Source organism: Perissodus microlepis, chromosome 14 (genome assembly GCF_051167445.1).
Source record: "Perissodus microlepis isolate ML-2025 ecotype Zambia chromosome 14, ASM5116744v1, whole genome shotgun sequence".
Lineage (NCBI taxonomy): Eukaryota > Metazoa > Chordata > Actinopteri > Cichliformes > Cichlidae > Perissodus > Perissodus microlepis.
In genome coordinates, this window is record NC_140474.1 from 30,931,179 (window position 1) to 30,951,293 (window position 20,115).

Consider the following 20,115-nt stretch of genomic DNA (forward strand, 5'->3'; position numbering starts at 1 on the left):
TAATGACAGTATGAATAGCAGCATAATATAATGGCAGTAATTTTCATAGTTGAAAAATGAATGTACCCACTGTGATGTCATGAATTAGATTGTAAATTAGATTTTAGCATTTGTATCTTGCCATCTTTTGTTTTGGAGACAGAATTGCTGACATTAGCATGACAGGGTGGAGTGCCAAGTTATCGCTTAACGCTAACTAGCCTGATTAGAAAGGTGCAGCTAAAGACTGCATGATTGCATTGCACAGACACAGAGAGTGCATATTTAGTGCTAAGTAACAGTGCTAAGTTCAAATAAAACACCCAGTCAGAGTGCACAACACATTTGCCACTCTGGCCTTAAGATGCGTATTGCTGTTGTGTACATAGCATTAGCATTTTCTTTCTTGGTCAGAATTCAATATTTATCCTCTTAGTCTGGTTTAATCTAATGTCTCCAGGAGTCTCTGGCTTTTTTTGCTGCTTGGTGCTTATTAGGTAGTAATTTAAGAGTAGTGATTCATTTTTGATCAGTATTGTTTATAAAAAATGTAGATCAAATAAGCAGCCTTTAATAGTATATAGTTCATATACAGGGAGTGCAGAATTATTAGGCAAATGAGTATTTTGTCCACATCATCCTCTTCATGCATGTTGTCTTACTCCAAGCTGTATAGGCTCGAAAGCCTACTACCAATTAAGCATATTAGGTGATGTGCATCTCTGTAATGAGAAGGGGTGTGGTCTAATGACATCAACACCCTATATCAGGTGTGCATAATTATTAGGCAACGTCCTTTCCTTTGGCAAAATGGGTCAAAAGAAGGACTTGACAGGCTCAGAAAAGTCAAAAATAGTGAGATATCTTGCAGAGGGATGCAGCAATCTCAAAATTGCAAAGCTTCTGAAGCGTGATCATCGAACAATCAAGCGTTTCATTCAAAATAGTCAACAGGGTCGCAAGAAGCGTGTGGAAAAACCAAGGCGCAAAATAACTGCCCATGAACTGAGAAAAGTCAAGCGTGCAGCTGCCAAGATGCCACTTGCCACCAGTTTGGCCATATTTCAGAGCTGCAACATCACTGGAGTGCCCAAAAGCACAAGGTGTGCAATACTCAGAGACATGGCCAAGGTAAGAAAGGCTGAAAGACGACCACCACTGAACAAGACACACAAGCTGAAATGTCAAGACTGGGCCAAGAAATATCTCAAGACTGGTTTTTCTGAGGTTTTATCGACTGATGAAATGAGAGTGAGTCTTGATGGGCCAGATGGATGGGCCCGTGGCTGGATTGGTAAAGGGCAGAGAGCTCCAGTCCGACTCAGACGCCAGCAAGGTGGAGGTGGAGTACTGGTTTGGGCTGGTATCATCAAAGATGAGCTTGTGGGGCCTTTTCAGGTTGAGGATGGAGTCAAGCTCAACTCCCAGTCCTACTGCCAGTTTCTGGAAGACACCTTCTTCAAGCAGTGGTACAGGAAGAAGTCTGCATCCTTCAAGAAAAACATGATTTTCATGCAGGACAATGCTCCATCACACGCGTCCAAGTACTCCACAGCGTGGCTGGCAAGAAAGGGTATAAAAGAAGAAAAACTAATGACATGGCCTCCTTGTTCACCTGATCTGAACCCCATTGAGAACCTGTGGTCCATCATCAAATGTGAGATTTACAAGGAGGGAAAACAGTACACCTCTCTGAACAGTGTCTGGGAGGATGTGGTTACTGCTGCACGCAATGTTGATGGTGAACAGATCAAAACACTGACAGAATCCATGGAGGGCAGGCTTTTGAGTGTCCTTGCAAAGAAAGGTGGCTATATTGGTCGCTGATTTGTTTTTGTTTTGTTTTTGAATGTCAGAAATGTATATTTGTGAATGTGGAGATGTTATATTGGTTTCACTGGTAAAACTAAATAATTGAAATGGGTATCTATTTGTTTTTTGTTAAGTTGCCTAATAATTATGCACAGTAATAGTCACCTGCACACACAGATATCCCCCTAAAATAGCTAAAACTAAAAACAAACTAAAAACTACTTCCAAAAACATTCAGCTTTGATATTAATGAGTTTTTTGGGTTCATTGAGAACATGGTTGTTGTTCAATAATAAAATTATTCCTCAAAAATACAACTTGCCTAATAATTATGCACTCCCTGTATACTTAATATATTGCTGACCTTTTGAAAAGCACTTGTTCATTCCTGTTATTCTTCCTTACTCAAATAAAACAAACTTACACGAATAATGTATTTTTGTTCAGTAAAGAGCAGAAATTATTAATATTATTAGAAGTAGTAGTTAACTGACTTCTTTTACTCCTTGCAAAGACCCAAGTATCTGACTTTCTGCTAACACTCACAGTCCATCTTGCTATGAATGCAGGGCCAGCATTTTAAATCAATGTATTTTAACAAAGACTCTAATAACAAAGATTACCTGTCCTAGGCAGTGCTCAAGTTTCTCACACATTAGAGCCCAGAGAAAATGGCATTCGTGCTTTTCCACAGAAATCAATTTAGATGCTCTTATGCCCTGCATGCATTGATGAGTTAGTTGGCCTATTACTCCTTTTATTTAAGTGTGCGAGTCAGATGAAATCACATAATTGCTGTCATTGCAGTAGCCATTTTGATTTCAATCTTCCAAAAGGTTATAGCTGAGAGAGTTTGAGGGAAAACCATAAGTGGTAAATTGAAGTTCGGGTGATAAGGTGAAGTTTGATTATTATTAGTATTTCACTTTCCAGGCAGTTTTCAAGTATACCGCTCGACTATATTAATGCTTTATTTACGCAGTCCAGTATCTGCACGAGAGACAATGAATGATCATGTATGCTGTGCAGTCACATTTTGAACATTTTGTTCTTCAGCTGTGACTTGAAACTGAAACATAACAGAACTACAGATAACGTACCACTCTGTGACAACCCTTAAACGATTACATCTTTCTCACACATGTGATTCATATATGAATCACATGTGTGAGAAAGATGTAGAAGTTGAACAATCTATTGCCTTCAAAGAATTAAAAATGTCAGTTTGTCTTAGAGGTGGTGGTTGATTTTTTGTGAAGAGCCAGGTTCCCATCATTTCTGTCTTTATGCAAATCTACCTGATGCCTGTGGGTTTGGATGTACCTTGTAAAAAAAAAAAAAGTCAGATTGTTTTTCTGTTGTTTTTTTAAGAAGTGGAGCAACATTTTAAAAAAAATATTGTAGCTACAAATCTGACAGCACATTGGTCTGACATGTTTGTGCTATTGTGCTGTGTATTTTGGTTATCACCAAACACAGTGCTGTGCATTATGCCTAAAAAAAGGTTTTGTGGGTTGTTTAGATGCAAACCTGAGCTGCGCTGCATGTGCTTTTTATAGAGAGGAGGTTTTTCTCCTGACAGTCTTTCTTTTTCTGATAGTGCTGTCATGGATTAACAGTTACATGCTAACTCAGGCCTGTAGCACCTGACATGTAGCTCTAGGGGGGCTTTCTTTGTAATTTCTCTGACCATGAGGTGCATTTGCTGAGTCTTCCATTAATGGTAATATTGTGGCATTCGATCATTCAGACCAGCAAACTGCCAACACTTGCTGATGATCGATTAATAAGGTGCATTGGATTAGTAGCAGCTGGCTGCAAGGTAACCTCTTAATTCTTATGGAACCAGTAAGTCAGTTTAGTTTTACAGAAAACTGCATACAGTCTTTTTCACATGTCTGTATGCCACTAATCAGTAACCAGTACAAGCAAGCGAAGCACTGTTTGACCGCTTGAATATTAAAAAATTCTAATAAATCAATTATCATTTAAAATTATAGCAAAGTAGCCATTTGGATGAAAATTAAGTCACTGCTACAGACTGATTGTAAATCAATTCAGAAAAAGAGAAAAAATGATAAACTTTTGGTTTGAACCTGGGAGAAGAGCCAGACCAGTCACTTTATAAGAGTTAGAGTTACCTCTCGAAAGTGCCTCAGTGCCCGTATGAATTGAGGAACCGAAGAGACATTTGTCAAACTTCACACGCATATTGTTTCTTGAAGCTAGCTCGAGAATATGGTGCATCAGTGTAAATTAAACTAGCTGACAGGATACGTAGTATTTTAAAGGCACAATCAAACTTCGTGCTACGTATGCTATGCCTGAGTGTGGGCAAGTTGTTTCGCTGTTTTGTTGTGCTGATTAAGATCATTTGGTGGTGGGAGAAAATGATCCATTGGCGTTGCATGCCTTTCAAGTCACCAGCCACAACTGTACAAAACCAAACCTCATGTGCATTTGTGCTTCTGGCAGTGACTGCATCAACCTCAAAAGGGCTGCTGAATACGAAGCTGTTATCACCATCGGTAAGCCTTTCTGTTCCTTGCACCTCCAACCTTGCAGCAGACACTGTGCAGTTTTTTTCTTTGTGTTCTTGTTTATTTACAACTTTAATAATAACAATGTTTTGCTCAAATTCCATTATCTGAAGTGTTGGCAATGACCAAGAGTGGCATTCTGTAGTTCAGTCACTTTTCACGTTTCCTTATTCAGATAGTTTTGATGTACAGTTTCTATCACCTAAAACATCCAACGACTTGTGTTGTTTCCTGTGTTACCATTTTGTAATTGTAAAGTGCAGTGGGTGTAGCAGCACCCACAGGCGCGCACACACTAAAAAACAAACGCAGGCACAACTGGTCAGCTCACAGAATAGTTAAAGTCTTGGGGTTCATCAAGATGTATTTTTGGCAAATGTGAGACGAAACCTTTTTTTTGGTCAGCAGTGGTTTTGTCTTTAGAACTCTTTCTTATTGAATCATGCACTCACACCTTACCTGAGAACATGTGAGGCCTGCATTTATCTAGATGTTATTCTGGGGTGTTTTTTCTTTTCATTGTTGCGCTCTTGGAGTAATTTTGCAGTAACCCAAGAAAGTTTCACTATTGTTTCAAGTTTTCGCCATTTGAGCACAATGGCTGTCGCTGTGGTGGAGTCTCGAACCTTAGATGTCAATGCTTATGTTTCTCAGCTGTTTCTTTAGCTGACATGATATGTTGCTTTTTGAGATCTTTTGGCCTGCTTTCCTTAATAAATGAAATCGTTTTAAAAAGCTGCATTTTGTATTTATTTGAGTTAGCTTTGTCCAATAATAAAAATTTGTTTGATCTGAAGTCTGTAAGTGTGACAAATATATAAAAAAAGACTAAGCAATCAGCTACATTTTCACAGCACAACACTGGATTTTAAATTATGGGATTAAAGCACAGACCTTCAGGTTTAATTGAAGGAATTTAACAAAAGTATGGCATCAATTGTTCATGAATTACATTCATTTCTTTTCCTATAATCACATCTTGATTGTTTGACTTACACTGCAACGGTGCAGAGAAGCAAAAACGCATCATTGTCCTAAAGCTTATGAATCTAACTGTATACTTCTTATGTCTGAACCCATCTGCCTGTGACACCTGTGTCACTCAAAGGTTCCTCTTTTGCTAGAAAGACCCTACTGTGAAGTATGAGCTAAAAAAAAACAACCCTCCTTGTACTGTGCATTGTGAAAGCAGAAAAAGAACTTCCTCTGAAAGATAAGAAGTCCACTGACACTTGTGTTCATTTGGCTAATGTGCACCTGTTTAGGCTGTACTGTAAGTTTACAGCAGCGGGTTAGTGTTAAAACTTAAACAGCTGTATCCAAATCACAAAAATGCAACCATAAAGGGATAACATTATAATCTTGATGCATTATGATATGTTCACTAAGATGAAAAAAACGACAATGCCATCAAAGGCACGCACAGTGTTTCAGAACACTGTAATCAATCACCATGTTAGATATCAGAACAGAAGAACAGGTGTGAGAATGTGACATTGTGGTGCATAACACTGTAGTATGCAACACCCACAGAGAACCATAGTAGCTGGAATATTCAAGTATGGGGAAGTTTTGCCCTCACTGAAAGTGGACGCCTCCCAGTAAATAGATTTCATCCTGTACAAGAAGCAACCAAGTTTGTCCTGAGCATGTCGACATGCTGGAATAACATGGGTAACGTGAGTTTTTGAACACATTTTTAATTTCTGTGCAGAGGAAGACTAGATTAAACAGTGAGGCACTAAAAATATATTTTTCAGAGAATCAGATTTGAACTCAAACAAAATTCTGATTTCTCTGCAAAGCAGATGTAAAATTTCTTGAATTCTTTTATTGTTTTTCGATCAAAAATTAAAATCCCCCAGTTGCCAAAATCTTTAATGACGCTTTATCACAGAAAGGAGCTCAGTGTAAATAAACAGGATTCTGGATTCCTGAAATAATCCACAGTGAACATTTATAGTTTTACATAAAGGAAAAAAAGAAATTGTAACTTTTTTTTCTTTCAACTTTAGGCTCCCACACTGAACTAGTTCCACACAACTCTTTCATTCTCATACGGTTACTTCCTGTTTCAGCTTTCTCTGCTACTTCAGCACTGTTGAAACTTTTTTTTTTCACACTGTTTTTGGCACTTGTGATTTGCAGGGAGGTGTGTCTTGCGGTTTCTAACACTCATACAGTCACTTCCCCCACTTCTACATTTCACACTCACGCAAAACATGCACGAAATCAACGTGGCTCAAAATGGCACGAAATGGAACAGAAGCTGACACGGTGTACGCCGTAGTTTATGGATCTGTTATAATGCTCGGACTGCCTCTCAACGCTCTGTCGCTATGGATTCTTCTTCGCCACCACGGCCGCAAATCACCCAACGCTGTCTTCATGATCAACCTGGTGATCTCAGACCTCCTGCTCATCATCTCCTTACCAATGAAGGTCTACTTTTATGCCACACACAAATGGCCTCTGGGAAACATGGTGTGCGTCTGGCTCACGATGCTTTTTCGCAACAACATCCGCTCCAGCGCAGTCTTCATCACCTTCATCAGCATCGACCGGCTGCTGGCTGTAGTCTACCCTCTGAAGTCACGCCAACTTCGGTCCTTGTCCAACGCCACAAAAGGAGCTGTGCTCGTCTGGCTGATTGTGGTGATGGTGAATATCCCAGAGAGTGTGAACTTTTTAAATTATTTGAAAAACAACACTTCGAATGTTTCCACTTGTTTTGATGACAAGAAGGACTTCTTTCCTCCAATAGCGTATTTTCAGCTTGTGTTACTCTTCACCCTGCTGTTCATCAATATTGTGTCCACAGTTCTGGTGTCTTTGACTCTAAACAGACATTTGAATATCACCACAAGGATCAACAACAGAGTGAACGTCATGCTGATTTTTGCCATGAACTTGTTGATGTTCAGTATATTTTTCTTGCCCGTGTCCTTGACTGTTTTCTTTGATAATAAACGGGCTCTGAATTGTCTTGCCAGTGTGAACTGCTGTCTGGATCCACTGTTGTATTACTTCTCATTTGATGGTTTCTGGAAGAAAAAAGAGGACACAGACAGGTCTACTGAATAGTCATCGAACATGACCAGTCAGATTTCCCAGTTTCTTGTGAGAATGTTTCACAGTAAGGTTGTAAGGGGAAATGAATATCAGTATTTAAGAAGGCCAGTTCTGCATGTCATTTATCTAGCTATCTAGTTTTGCATTGTTTTTGTTTTTACAGTGTATAAGCTCTCCTGTTGCCTTGGAAATGTAAACTAATGTGTAATAAGTACCAAAATTAACAACTTTTGTTAGTTCCATCAGACAAAGTTTGCTCTAAATGTTGCAATTAAATATATAAATATTAAATACTTGGCAAGTCAGAGATTATGCCAGAGTCTGTTTGCATCACTGTGTTGGCTTGTCTTGAGTTATTTTGTGAAATAGATGTGCAAAGCGGCTTTTTACTGTTTTAGGTTTTCAAAACAGTTCAATCACAAATGCTTTACAAGCTGTCATGAACCTCATGGACTACGTTAACAACTCTCAAACCTGCGTTTTTCCCCTAAGATTGAGTGGAAATTACTTAAATTGATGCATGCCTTTGACGGCATCAGAATGAACTTTTTTGAGGCTGTAAGGATTGGTGCAGCTGCTGCTGTTGCAGAAAGTGACAGCTGTGCATGAGAGCTAAAATTTACACGTAGAAATATAAATGATCACCGTGAACTGCCTGAATTGCTTGCAGGCAAAATCACTCAGATGTTCTAAGTTGCACTAAATTATCATGTTTATTATATCTGATATGGAAGAAAAAAAAAAATCTTTACTTCTGGTATCATTTGATGTATGTAATTTTTTTTCTAGATACAGGTGCAAATATTAATTCATTCTAGCGCTAAAACAGCACCCCTTGTTTTTTTAGTTTTTCATTTTTATTTTTATTTTTTTGATTTATTGTTCAAATCATGCTCTAAAGCTGACTACTGGCAGGATCTTTTTACGATCAAGCTCCAAGTTAAGATGGGATGGACATGTGTGGCAGGCACGTCAGGAACCTGCATGCAGGACATCTCCAGGTGAGCACACAGTTGCTGGTGCTTTCAATGAAGCGATGTCAACTATCCCTGGTATTTACTGTCATTCCTTTATATACGCAGCAGATATGAAAACGGGGCATTTTTATTTTTGTGATAAGACCTTCTTTTGATTGCCTTTAACATCATTTGGCACAGTCAAGTGTGTGTCTTTGGGTATAAATCCGTCAATGCAGCTGAGGCTGTTGTGCTTTTTTGTCAGCATCTTAGTACGGAGGCCAGCAGCACTCCAGTCCTATGACTCCTATGAGTTTTGGCAAAGAGACGGGTAGCTCTCTACACTTGTAGCAAACAATCCAAAAAGGCTCTAGGTGTGAAACAATCCAGACATAAAGCACAATTGAAGTTATTCAAAACTCACTACACGGTCATCTGTACCTAGCATCAGCTAACCTTAAACGGTTATTTGTCTTTGTAACTAGGTTAGTAATGGAAAAACACCAAACCTCAAAAACCACTCTCTACACGGTGTGTTCATCCTGTGCCATTTAGATGCTTTAGACGCGTGCTTTCATGTTTGCTTTAACTGTGGTTGAATTCGTCTTTATTACATAGGCTCTCTTTGTTGAGTCAGTGGTAAAATAAAAAATAGAAAGAGATATTTATGTCTTTTGTTAAATTGCCATTCAAACCTCTTTGTCTGCAGCAGGCCACGTATCAGTTATTCATTTTTTATAGTTTATAATTATTCATCTTTTGTCTGTTGAAAAACTGCTTTGAGGAAGTTCCATCCTCTGCGTAGCTCACGTTTAATGTCAGTTTTGTGTGTGTCCTCTACCAGCAAATGAAAACGGAGAAGCTGAATGGAAAGTGCTATCGTACATAAGCAACCTGTACTGCTTTTATAAAATGTCTTATGGTTCATAAAACATCTGCTTTTATTTCTCTTCTTTTTTTTTAAAGCTTATCTCTTCTCTGGTAGTTCTACAAAATCAAAATCAAACAGTCTTTTTTCAATCAATTTTTCAGCCTTTCTTTCTTTTCTTACTTTCTTTTTTGTTTCTTCTTTAAATATTGTCAAATTAAATGAATAATAGTAACAAAAATATTTGTTCTCTAAATGGAACATATCATTGCTTTCCATAGGGGTGTTGATTGATTGGTTTGTCCCAGAATTAACATGTATTTTGGAGTTTCTTTTGAGTTCGTTTTTCCCCCCTTGTATATGTGTAAATCAAGGTTGTGTTCATGTTTATTTGAAGCTCTCCATCTGTAAGTGGCTGATACACCAGATCTGGAGGGATGGGAGGCTCTGACTGGGGCATGAATGTGTGTGCAAAGTCTGGTCACGGTCAGCTGAACCTCCACCCCCAAGGTAAAAGAAAAAAAACAACAACCAGAAAACCAGACGCACACACACACAGACACACACACATATACACCACACACACAAACACATATACACACCTCATATACACACGCATACATACCACACATACACCACACATACACACCATAAATACACACAGACAGACCACACATACACACACACTTAGACACATACACACCACACACAAACGCAAACACACAAATTCCACTGTTTGTTTCTCTATCACATATCACACACACACACCAGCACAAACACATTCATGCCATAAAAAAAGACCCTAAGTAGGTACATTCAGGTCTGCAAGCCTCTCCTGCCAAGGCCCACAAACAAGCCTGCTGTGCTGCAGCCAAGTCTCCCTTGGACCAGAGGAGGACTACTATTCAAAGACAGCAGCAGCTTTAGTGACTGTGGAGAGTCACGCAGAACAAAGAGCCAAAAACCAAGCAAAGGGGGGCAGAAAGGAGGAAGAGACAAAAAGAAATGCAGAGCTACCAAAACAGCAATGAGCAGACAAATGGCTATCGTCCTTGCATGTGCAGGAAGTGGCTCCATCCAATCAAGTTAAATGTTTTTCTTTTCTGTGTCACAACAGTCAGGGGGAAAATCCCATTTTACAAGGTTCTCAATCGCTAAAGCACTAGACCCTATTCTCTGTGTTGTAAGTCATTTTATTGTATCAGTCACTCTTTTGGCTAAACCTTAAACAGTTCATGACAGCACAATTAGAAAAAGACTGAACAAGTACGCCTTCTTTGGAAGGGCTGCCAGGACAAAGCCTCTACTTTCTAAAAAGAACATGGCAGCATGGCTTAGTGAACAAACCACAAGACTTCTGAAACACAGGTCTCATTTCTCCTTTGGACAGATAAGATGAAAATAGAACTGTGTGGCCCAAATGCACGGTGCAACATTTGGTGAAAAGCAAACACACCATATCAGCACAAACACCAACTGTCAAGCACAAGTACAGCTGAAGCTTGGGCCAACCTCGACATGCGACATTACAATGATCCCAAGCAGAGCAACAAATATACACCAGAATGACTGAAAAATAATAGGTGGCCTTGGTCAAGTGCTGAAGTGGTTTGGTGGGACTTTATAGGTGCAGTGTGTAGAATCTCACCAGTAGATGTGAGTAAATTGTAGATTACAGTCAACCGAGTTTTGAGATTTTTAAGTTTTTTTTATTCCCTTCTAATTCAAGTGCAGCAGCAGTGCCAGGTGTAAGCAATCCTTTATCTTAGCAGGCCCCAACCCCCGTGCCACGGATTGGAGTCATTTGGTACCAGGCCGCGAAAGTTGAGGCTCGGGTGTGAAATTTATAGTTTTCAGGGTTTTTTAGTGGTTTTTATTGTTTTTTTTGTTTTTTTTTATCATTAACTCAGTTTCCCTGGGTCTTTTCCCATGTGTTATGAATAAATTTTTTTTTTTGGTACCGGTACTGGTTGTCGGACATAAGCAAAAAAGGTTGGGGGCCGCTGCTTTATCGGATCTACTGACAATAACTAATTGCGTAGTAGTATTGTAGTATTGTATAGTATAAATACGCACATTCATTCACATTTTCGTGTTTTAGAGGCCTGACTTGAGTTCAGGAGATGAGGCTTCCCACAAACCAGCACCCGCTCCTTCCTATTTTTATTGGAATAATTCTGTTTATGAGAATGCATCAATTTGTTGTAAGACACAATAATACACTAATAAATCACTAAATAATTTCTCACTGTATCTTTAAGAGAGCTGTGCATTAACAAATGCATTAAGAGTCGACCACAATTCAACCACAATGATGTAAAGTCTGATAAAGTCAGACTGAAAATAGTTACTTCATAAAAGTGTCTCTACACTGTTGAATCATAGGATGCACATAGTTCTTCTGCTTCTGCATTCTGGCTCTTTTTCAGTAAATGGCATGGTGTAATATGTCCAATGTTGTTGCTCATCTGAGTTTGTACTTAAATAATTTTAGAAACTGATAAGGACTAATTATTATTATTATTATTAGCTTTATTATGTTGTGATATGTGAACCATTTGACTTGATAGAGTTTGTACTTTCTTTTTCACATGACTGTATGAGGTGTAATGTGCACTGCAGAGAATGAAAGGATATTGTTATCTAGGGCTGCCACGAGTAGTCGACTAGTCACGATTACGTCGACTATCAAAATCGTCGACGACTGATTTAATAGTCGACGCGTCGTTTGAAGCTTTGTAAGATCACAAAAGACGCAGGAATAAGTAGTAGGATTTAAGAGTGTAATAACGGACTGAAACAGAAGATGGCAGCACTGCATGTACAAGGATGCCAGCTGCCGTAGCTCTGTCCCAGAATTCATAGCGCAGCCCAGCTCAGTTTCCAACAATGGCGGCAGCTAGTTAGTTTTAATATTACTCTTATTATTCTTTCTGGGTCACAAAATAAACGTTTAACATATTTTCAGGTGAGAATGTAACTGTGTAAACCTCAAATATCTGCTCAGTTTATCAAGACACCACATATTTTCAAAAGCGCTCCGACGTTTTCGGAGACGTCTGTTACCCACTAGCTCGATAGCTAGCCGGGGGCAAGGCTCACTAGAGCCCGTGAAAACACCGGACTCTCAGCAAATCGTTTTCAAACCCACCGCCGTCTTTCGCTACTCAGGTTAAACATGATATATAAGTCATTTAGATAACTTAAAAATGTTATTGTTTGGCTTTTTTAATATTTTATTTGTTCCTGAGTAAATCGGTTTGGCTGAGATTAAAGTTATAGTTTTTACACAGCTGAATAAACGTCAAGCAGACAACTGATTATCAGAAGTGTGAGATGCTCGAGAATATACTCCGGTGTCCTGTTATATTTTAGATAGCAAGGAGTTTATTAAACTTCACGGAAACAATCTGCAAATTTCATTAAAATTTAACAAACTATCATCTTGTCTTTATTTTTAGTTAGCACGTACCTTAAACACTTAAAGCTGTAAGCTAATGATAGTTATATAAGAGCAGATGCTGCTGGTGCAATAAGCTGTACATTTTACATCCAATGGATGCATGATCTGATTAGTCGACTAATCGCAAAAATAATCGGTGACTAGTCGACTATCAAAATAATCGTTTGTGGCAGCCCTATTGTTATCATGTGAAAATTTTTTGTTTAGGTTCTTATTTGTTAAAAAGTTTAAAAAGGAAGTTTTCATTTCATCACCTACCTTTCAGCTTTTTTTTCTTCTGTGTGAAGCATCTTGAATAAATACAATTTTATTCAACATACTCAAATCTTTACAGGAAAGAGTATTCTTTGTAGTATCACTCATGCTTTAAAAAAAAAAAAAAAAAGGAACCTCTTTTTCTTTTTTCACGTTCATTTTAGAGGAAATCAAGATGACCTGAATTGGTTTTGGATGCATTGCAATAATGAGACTGAGCTACAGTGCGTGAGAAAGGACTGGACTCTCATACATGTGATGCTTAGTCACCTGTAACTGCTGTTCAGAATAAGTAACGAATAAATGCGATATATATCTATGGTGGCCCTGAATAATAAAGTGAAAAACCTGAAAGTCTTGTATTGTCTACTCACAATTCTGCAACTTCAGAACAGTACAAATGAAAGCTTTTATATTTCAAAAATGCACCTGCATGTGAGGGATTTATTTTGGTCTTTAAAATAAAATAAAGCCTAGTCTAGTATTGTTGTGTTCTAGTAAAAAAAATGTTTTTTTTTTTGTTTTTTTTTTACCAAGGTTAATGTTTAAAGAAGAAGTAAAAATGACTGAGTTAAAGACATAAAATTTAAGTGTTTTGATTTTTCTGACGGGAGAGGAAACAATATTTTCTCTTACAGTTTTCAGTAATGGGATTGAGAAATGTGCAAGGCTTTGAGCAGATGACAACTTCTGGCCCAGTTCCTGCCAGTGAGGCAAGGCAAAACGGGGCCAGAAGGCATTCTCACAGCTTTAGACCTCTGCATGATGTAGGCGGCATCAAAGCGCCGCCACCGACACTTCCTCAGAAAGAGCCGGGGGGAAATGCCAGGGGGATGGTGGTCTATCTCTCTGCCTTTCTCAGCCACCTCTCATGCCTACCCTTCCCCGTCCTCACCTCCTCCTACAGCCTCAGCCAGCTGTCAGTGGGAGCATGCCGAGGCATTGCACTCTTGTCAAACACACACACACACACGCACACACACACACACACACACTTACTGGACAGAGAGGGGAGAGGAGGGGGAGGGAGATTGAGAGATGTGATGTTGTGACAGTAGAGTGATTAGTCTATACACAGAGCTTAGAAGAAGAACAAAACATGGAGTAAAACAAAGGCTTCGTGCACGTGGAGATATGGTATAAAAGATCAAAAGGAAACATGGGAGCGTCATTACTTGAGAAAAAATTATCTCTCAACTGAGGGAGAAGGATCAAGATGGTGGGAGAATCCCCACAGTCATAGGATGGAATACTGAGGTTAAGAGCATTCAGCAGGCAGGAGAACAATGGGAATGACATTGGGGTCTGGCTTGGACCTGCTTTGCAAAATTTGAAAATAAAACATTTTTAACTGTCAACACATTCCCCCGCAAGCTAATGTCCAAACTCTGAAACTGACTAATAAAAAAAATTGCACACAAATAAGGCATTCACTTCTCTCCATGATTATATTCCAAATAGCAGCACAATGGACCATTAGCTCCTGCAATGAAGACGATGGTGTTTCTATTCTCTCCATGTGTTCAGCAAATGATCAAATTAAGATGCACGACTGTGCTTTTCTATCTGTCACACTCGCTGTGCACAGAGGGATCTCCAGCCAGACCTGATTTACTGGAAAAAGCTGTGTGTCTGTGCACAATTCCTGGGTGTGCAAAGTGAAAGTTTAAAGTCAGTGTTCTACATGCATCTGTCTTCTTTGTGTGCCACGGTCCTGCATCTAAACTTTATGCAAGAGCAAAGGCACATGAGAACAAGCTTGACCGCTAACCACACCTATGTGCGTAGCATTCTGGCTATGACTCACAAATCTTTGGTAAGTGGCCACAATGTTCCTCACAATAAGTTATTGCTGATTAAGCCTGCTGAGTCACAAAAGCTTCATTGTGTTCCGCTGTGTTCAGTGTCAGTTGTTGCAGTCAGGGTGACGGTGCATAGTAAAGAGATATGGAATTAACTCAGAGCAGACTTGTGATTCAAAGATAAGAAAATTAATATGAAACAAAGCTATCAGTAAAAAAAAAAGAAAAAAGAAAAAGAAAACGTAACATCAAAATTCTCCTCTGAATTACCCAGATTGTGTTTTATTTAAATCCTTGCCGGTGCTTCATTTGTTCTGGAAGGGCTACGTTCTGACATTATATATTTATTACACAATAGTAAACTAATATTGTCATCCTTCCTAAGGTTTCCATCATCATATAGTAGCCGGTAATATCTCCCAAAAGTGAAATACTTCCATGAGGCGACCAGAATTGCACATTAAAACCGCTCGGCCGGGTTAGATTGCCTGACGGGGCGCGTTGCGAGCGAAAGTTTTCTCTGGACTCTGAGCAGACAGACGGACATGGTGTGATATCGCATTAGCATTATGGCTCCCAATTCACTATTCCCAGGGTGGTAGATACGGTAGCCTGGTGGGCATAATGTGTGTCAATAATGAAAAAGCATCAAAAACCTGGAGAGCAGAAACGGGATTCTCACAAAATTGGCCATTTGCAGCAGGTTGTAATTTTGAAAATAGCCCTGATGAAAAAAATTGAAGTATTTTGCCTGATGCAGCTCAGTTACTGATATGGAAACTTCTGTCACATTCAGGACGTATCTTGCCAGGTGACTTGCCTTGCTACATTATTATGGGCCCTGCTTTTCTGTGATATAGTATTTGCGTCTGCAGATTAATAATTTGGAAAAGAGCCGTCCTTAAGCTTTAAAGCCTTGTGGAATATAATAGCTTATAGTATATACCCTCAGAGGTGTTTAAAGGGGACTGATTAGAAGCTCCATGTTGTTATTTTCGGACTCTACTATTGCAGCTTTAAAGAACACATCACCTCAGTTGATCGTTCATCTGAAACTGACGCTTCACTTTCCTTCCCCCTCCCTTTAAGCCAACTTTCTGCTGATTGGCGGCCCCTCGCAAGCAAAAGATTTGAACAACAGCTACATGAGATTAGCTCAGGGCTGGAGCTGTGGGATGTTTAAGGATATGCCATCATGCGTCATACATCACAGAGATAACAATAGAAGAAACTAGCAGAAACTGATTGTGCAGAACGTGATGTTTATGTTTAATATGTGCATGTGCATGCCAAAGTGACCTTAGACAAGATCCTGAACCCTGAATTTCTCCTGATGTGTTAGTCAGAGTGCAAATGTTAGATAGAAAGCACTTAAAGAATATAGAAACAAGTGTTCATATGGCTATATGGGTGCATGGGTGAATGAGACATATTGTATTCACACAGTGAATGGTTTGACTATGAAAATGATTTGAATGATCATTAAAATAACAAATAAGGGAGTATCTTTTAGAATCAATCCCAGTGTTTACTCAAGCTGTTCTGGGTGCAAATGATCACTCAACACTTTATTTTCCTACTGTGATGCATTTTGTTGATATTTTTCCCCTTTAATATGTCACCCAACCGTTCACTCGAGTCTTCTTTATGCAACATATTCCTTGGGTTGTTAAAGTCGAAGCATGCTAGCTAGAAAGACACTGCTCTGCCCCGTCACCTCTTTGTACACACGCCCTTGTAAGCTATACACCACTTTGGTCATTTTCCAGTGAAACGAAGACCAAAATTTAATTTCATCACTGGATTGTGTGGATTTAAATCAGAGCATTATCATCTGTTTCTTACCCCCCGTAGATAACGGAGGCAATATTTTCCTCTGCCTCCCAGAATAATCCTTAACCAGCAGAGATGGTCCAAAAGAAGAAAAATTCCTTTTGAGATAGGCTACTCAGGAAAATTGAAAAAGTTATTATTAATCTCGCTGCACAGCATCAACAACAAGGCATATACAAACCTGCACGCATGCCAGCACACACCCACACATACACATTGACACACACACACCTTCCAGACAAAAGTAGAAGAATGAAATGAGATTTCCCCCCACTCCCAATTTGAAACATGCAAAAAAATTGTGCTCTTTCTCTGCAAACATGAGTGATGTTGCACAGTGATTTTTAATTTCATTGCCCGTTTCACGAAGCAGCGTAAATGTCTGAACCAAGCAGCAACCTGTCAAAATAAATCCAGTGTGAAAGTGCCAAAAACTGCAGTTCCTCTAATAGTCACTTGGGCTTTATGGCTAGTTTCCTCCTTCATCACACCTGTATGGCGGGTGATTTAAAAAAAAAAAATCCATCATGATCATGATTATGTTTGATGTGAGATGTCAGACTAATTTTACACCGTGGGCCACATACAGCCCACTTTGAACCTACATGGGCCAGACCAGTGAAACTCCCAGTTTAACTACACATTGAATTCTTCTTCTAGCTTCATATAAGTAGTACAGTTTCAATGGTAAGTCTCAGTTTTTCTACTTGCTAAACACATGCTGCTGTGGTAACTGCAAGAAATCTGCCAACATATCTCTTTGTGCATAAATTGTAAGAAATAACAATTTCTGGTACCTTATTTCACAGACTACTTTGTAATAATTAAACAAAGCTTTTGCTAATTCAAAAAAAATTTAAAAATACAGTGGACCCATGATAAATACAAAAAGGAAGTGTATATTGTAGTCTTAAATTTATTTTTGTTTATTTAAATGTTCATCGACAGGCTGTATCAAAAATAATCATGTGATTTCGAAGTGCTTTAATTCCACCGCCGTTCACTGGTAATGATCGAAATATGTACTGTGGGAAAGAGCAGGTTCAAGTGTTTTCAGAGGGGCACACACTTGTGAACATTGTAAGTTTTGTATGTATTTATATTCAGCCACGTATCTTAAACTTTACCCCAAGCTTCAATGCCCGTTACTTTAAAAAATATAGAGTCTTTTGAAATTGGACAATTCTTTTTGAAACACCCTGTATTACTTTTTGTCAGGAGGAAAAAAAATCTATGCGGTTCTTTACATGTTCCAAAGGTGTCCAGTGGGCCGGATTAGAGTGTTTAGTGGGCTGATTCTTACCCCTGGGCCTTATGTTAGACACCTCTGCTCCTAAGGCTTAAATGTAGAGGCCTGTTTGCTCATTTGGGCAGCTAAAGCTCATCTCTGTCAGCTAGGCCTCACCTCGAGTAATAGAAGACACTCAAAAGGACCTCTTAGCCATGGTTGTGGCATTGGCACCTTTTGGAATATTAATAAATATACTCTCAAATTATATATCTGTCCTGTTGTGATGCGAAGCTTGTCCTAGAAGTTTCTGCCTCACTACAGACAGAGAAGTGTCTGTGCAGCTTGCTAACAAACCTTGCTAGCTCTCTGCTCATAGGTTCACAGCCAACCTCTGGGCTAAATATGACATCCAGCCCCCCCAAAAAACCAAACGAAAAACTCATTAACGTCTTTTTAAATACTTTACAATCTTTCTAAAAAAAACAAACAAACCCAAAAACCAAAAACAAAGCAGTAACATTTTTGCAACTTACATTTCTTGTGTCTGTGTTTCAGGCTTAAAACAACTGGAGTCTGTAAATCCACAAATGTCCGTGTCAGTTAAATTGTAGATTATTCAAAACTATAGATCAGACTTGCGGACACACCAGCCTGCACAGTAAATTAGGACTGCTTTAGAGCAACAACACTTTAATGAGTGGCAACAAAAAAACAAAAAAACGCTGCAGTATTAAAATCACTCCCTGGATATTCCGTTTGAATTTACCGTGCCTTAATTGTATGGCCCTTTCCCCTTCATCGCAATTAAGGCATTGTTATATGTACTGCTTTCTAATGGCATTGTAGCGTTTAACTCTGATGGTGTTGTAATGAGCCTTTAGCGCTTGTAGTTCAATTGTTTCGGCTTTATTTTTTATTATAGAAATACTCGCCGACAACCCAACAGTGTTGTACACGGAATCCGTTCAAATAGCTTCTTTTCAAACTCCCTCACCCTCTCGTTTTTTGTAACATTAGGGATCACTGCACGCTGCTGTTGGAGTGGGCTGGGATGCTCTACAGATAGGGAAAGGGAGGAGGAGGAGAGCGAGGAGGGCGGAGGATGAGAGAGTGAGAGGGAGACGGGGAGAGCGACAGAAAAAAAAAAAAGAAAAAAAAAAAGAAAGAAAAGGAAAAGCGCCCGGGTCCATCTCTCTCCTCTTCATGACGTAGCTCGGTGTGGTCCCGGGGTCCGCCGCTCTCTGGTCCCGTCTCCACAGTCCGAGCAGCCTGCGACGCGCGCGGTGCCGAGCGGCGAGGTGCGTTGCGGGTATCCGCTGTCCTTCTACTTCCACGCTCCCCCGGCTTGTCCCACATATCAGTGAACTGTTTCCACACTGCCTCAACAGAGAGAGAGAGAGGAGAGACCCCGCGGAGAGAGAGAGGGCGGAAAGGAGAAAGAGAGAGAGAGAGAGAGAGAGAGGAGGAGGAGGAGGAGGAGGAAAATAAAAAAGGCAGAAAGAGGAGAGAAGAGGAGGAAGGAGGTCGCCTTAGTCCCTCTCCCGAATCTCCAACGAGAAGATGCTGAGAATAGCCGGCGTGCTGGCTGCTCTGGTTTTGGGGTTGAGCGCCGCTCACACCAAAGGTACGGTAGGTGAAGGGCAGCGTGCCCGTCTGCCAGTGTGCTTTATTATAATTATAGTGGGTGGCTGTGGTCAGAACTGCTGTGCGTGGACGCAGAGAGATGACCATCTGATGAGGCGAACTAATTGATGTTTCTGCTGATTGCACTGTGTGCGCGTTTTGTTCCTCACTCCAAGACAGGGCTGTAATTTTCCGCTGGTGTTTCTGCGTGGACTTGTGGATACTTAGCACTTGATAATAACTGTACGACTGTGCAGCCCCCGATGGCACTCGGAAGTATGCGTTTTTATCTTCTGTGGCATCACTACAGTCGCTCTGTGTTACTCAATAAAGAGCGTACAGTGACCTTGTTATGGCCTATATTATAGGGTGGGCTAATCTCAGGTGGCATCGCTAAAAAATTGATTACGACTTTTGTTATGATAGCTCACCCTCTTCACATTTGTTTCTTCATATTTGTGGTGTAGATGAGTGTAGATGAAGCATCCTCGTGCACTATTTGAGGTTACAGGCTTTCCTGTTTTCTGCTGTTTGTGACTGATAGGCGGAGGAATAGGCAGAGGAAAAGCAAAGCAGAAGTTTTAATTAAACAAACAAACAAAAAAAATCATCCAAGACTGCGTATATATATTTGCATGCATGTAAGAAAATACATGACAGAATATAGTTAAAGCAGGGGGG

The 20,115-nt window shown here is 39.7% G+C and overlaps 2 protein-coding genes across 2 annotated transcripts in view; both read left to right on the forward strand.

Moving 5' to 3' along the window:
- Nucleotides 1–6,508: 6,508 nt before the first annotated feature.
- On the forward strand, nucleotides 6,509–7,715 carry LOC146374218 (lysophosphatidic acid receptor 6-like). Its single transcript, XM_084951978.1, has one exon. The coding sequence runs from the start codon at nucleotides 6,579–6,581 to the stop codon at nucleotides 7,413–7,415; it is 837 nt and encodes a 278-aa protein (XP_084808104.1). The 5' UTR covers nucleotides 6,509–6,578; the 3' UTR covers nucleotides 7,416–7,715.
- Nucleotides 7,716–18,916: 11,201 nt separating this feature from the next.
- Nucleotides 18,917–20,115, forward strand: part of LOC146374219 (calsyntenin-2-like) — a 314,916-nt gene continuing 313,717 nt past the window's right edge. Inside the window, exon 1 of the mRNA XM_084951267.1 lies at nucleotides 18,917–19,435. Within this exon, the coding sequence (XP_084807393.1) occupies nucleotides 19,372–19,435 (64 nt within the window). The 5' untranslated portion in view covers nucleotides 18,917–19,371. The remainder of the gene's footprint in view (nucleotides 19,436–20,115) is intronic.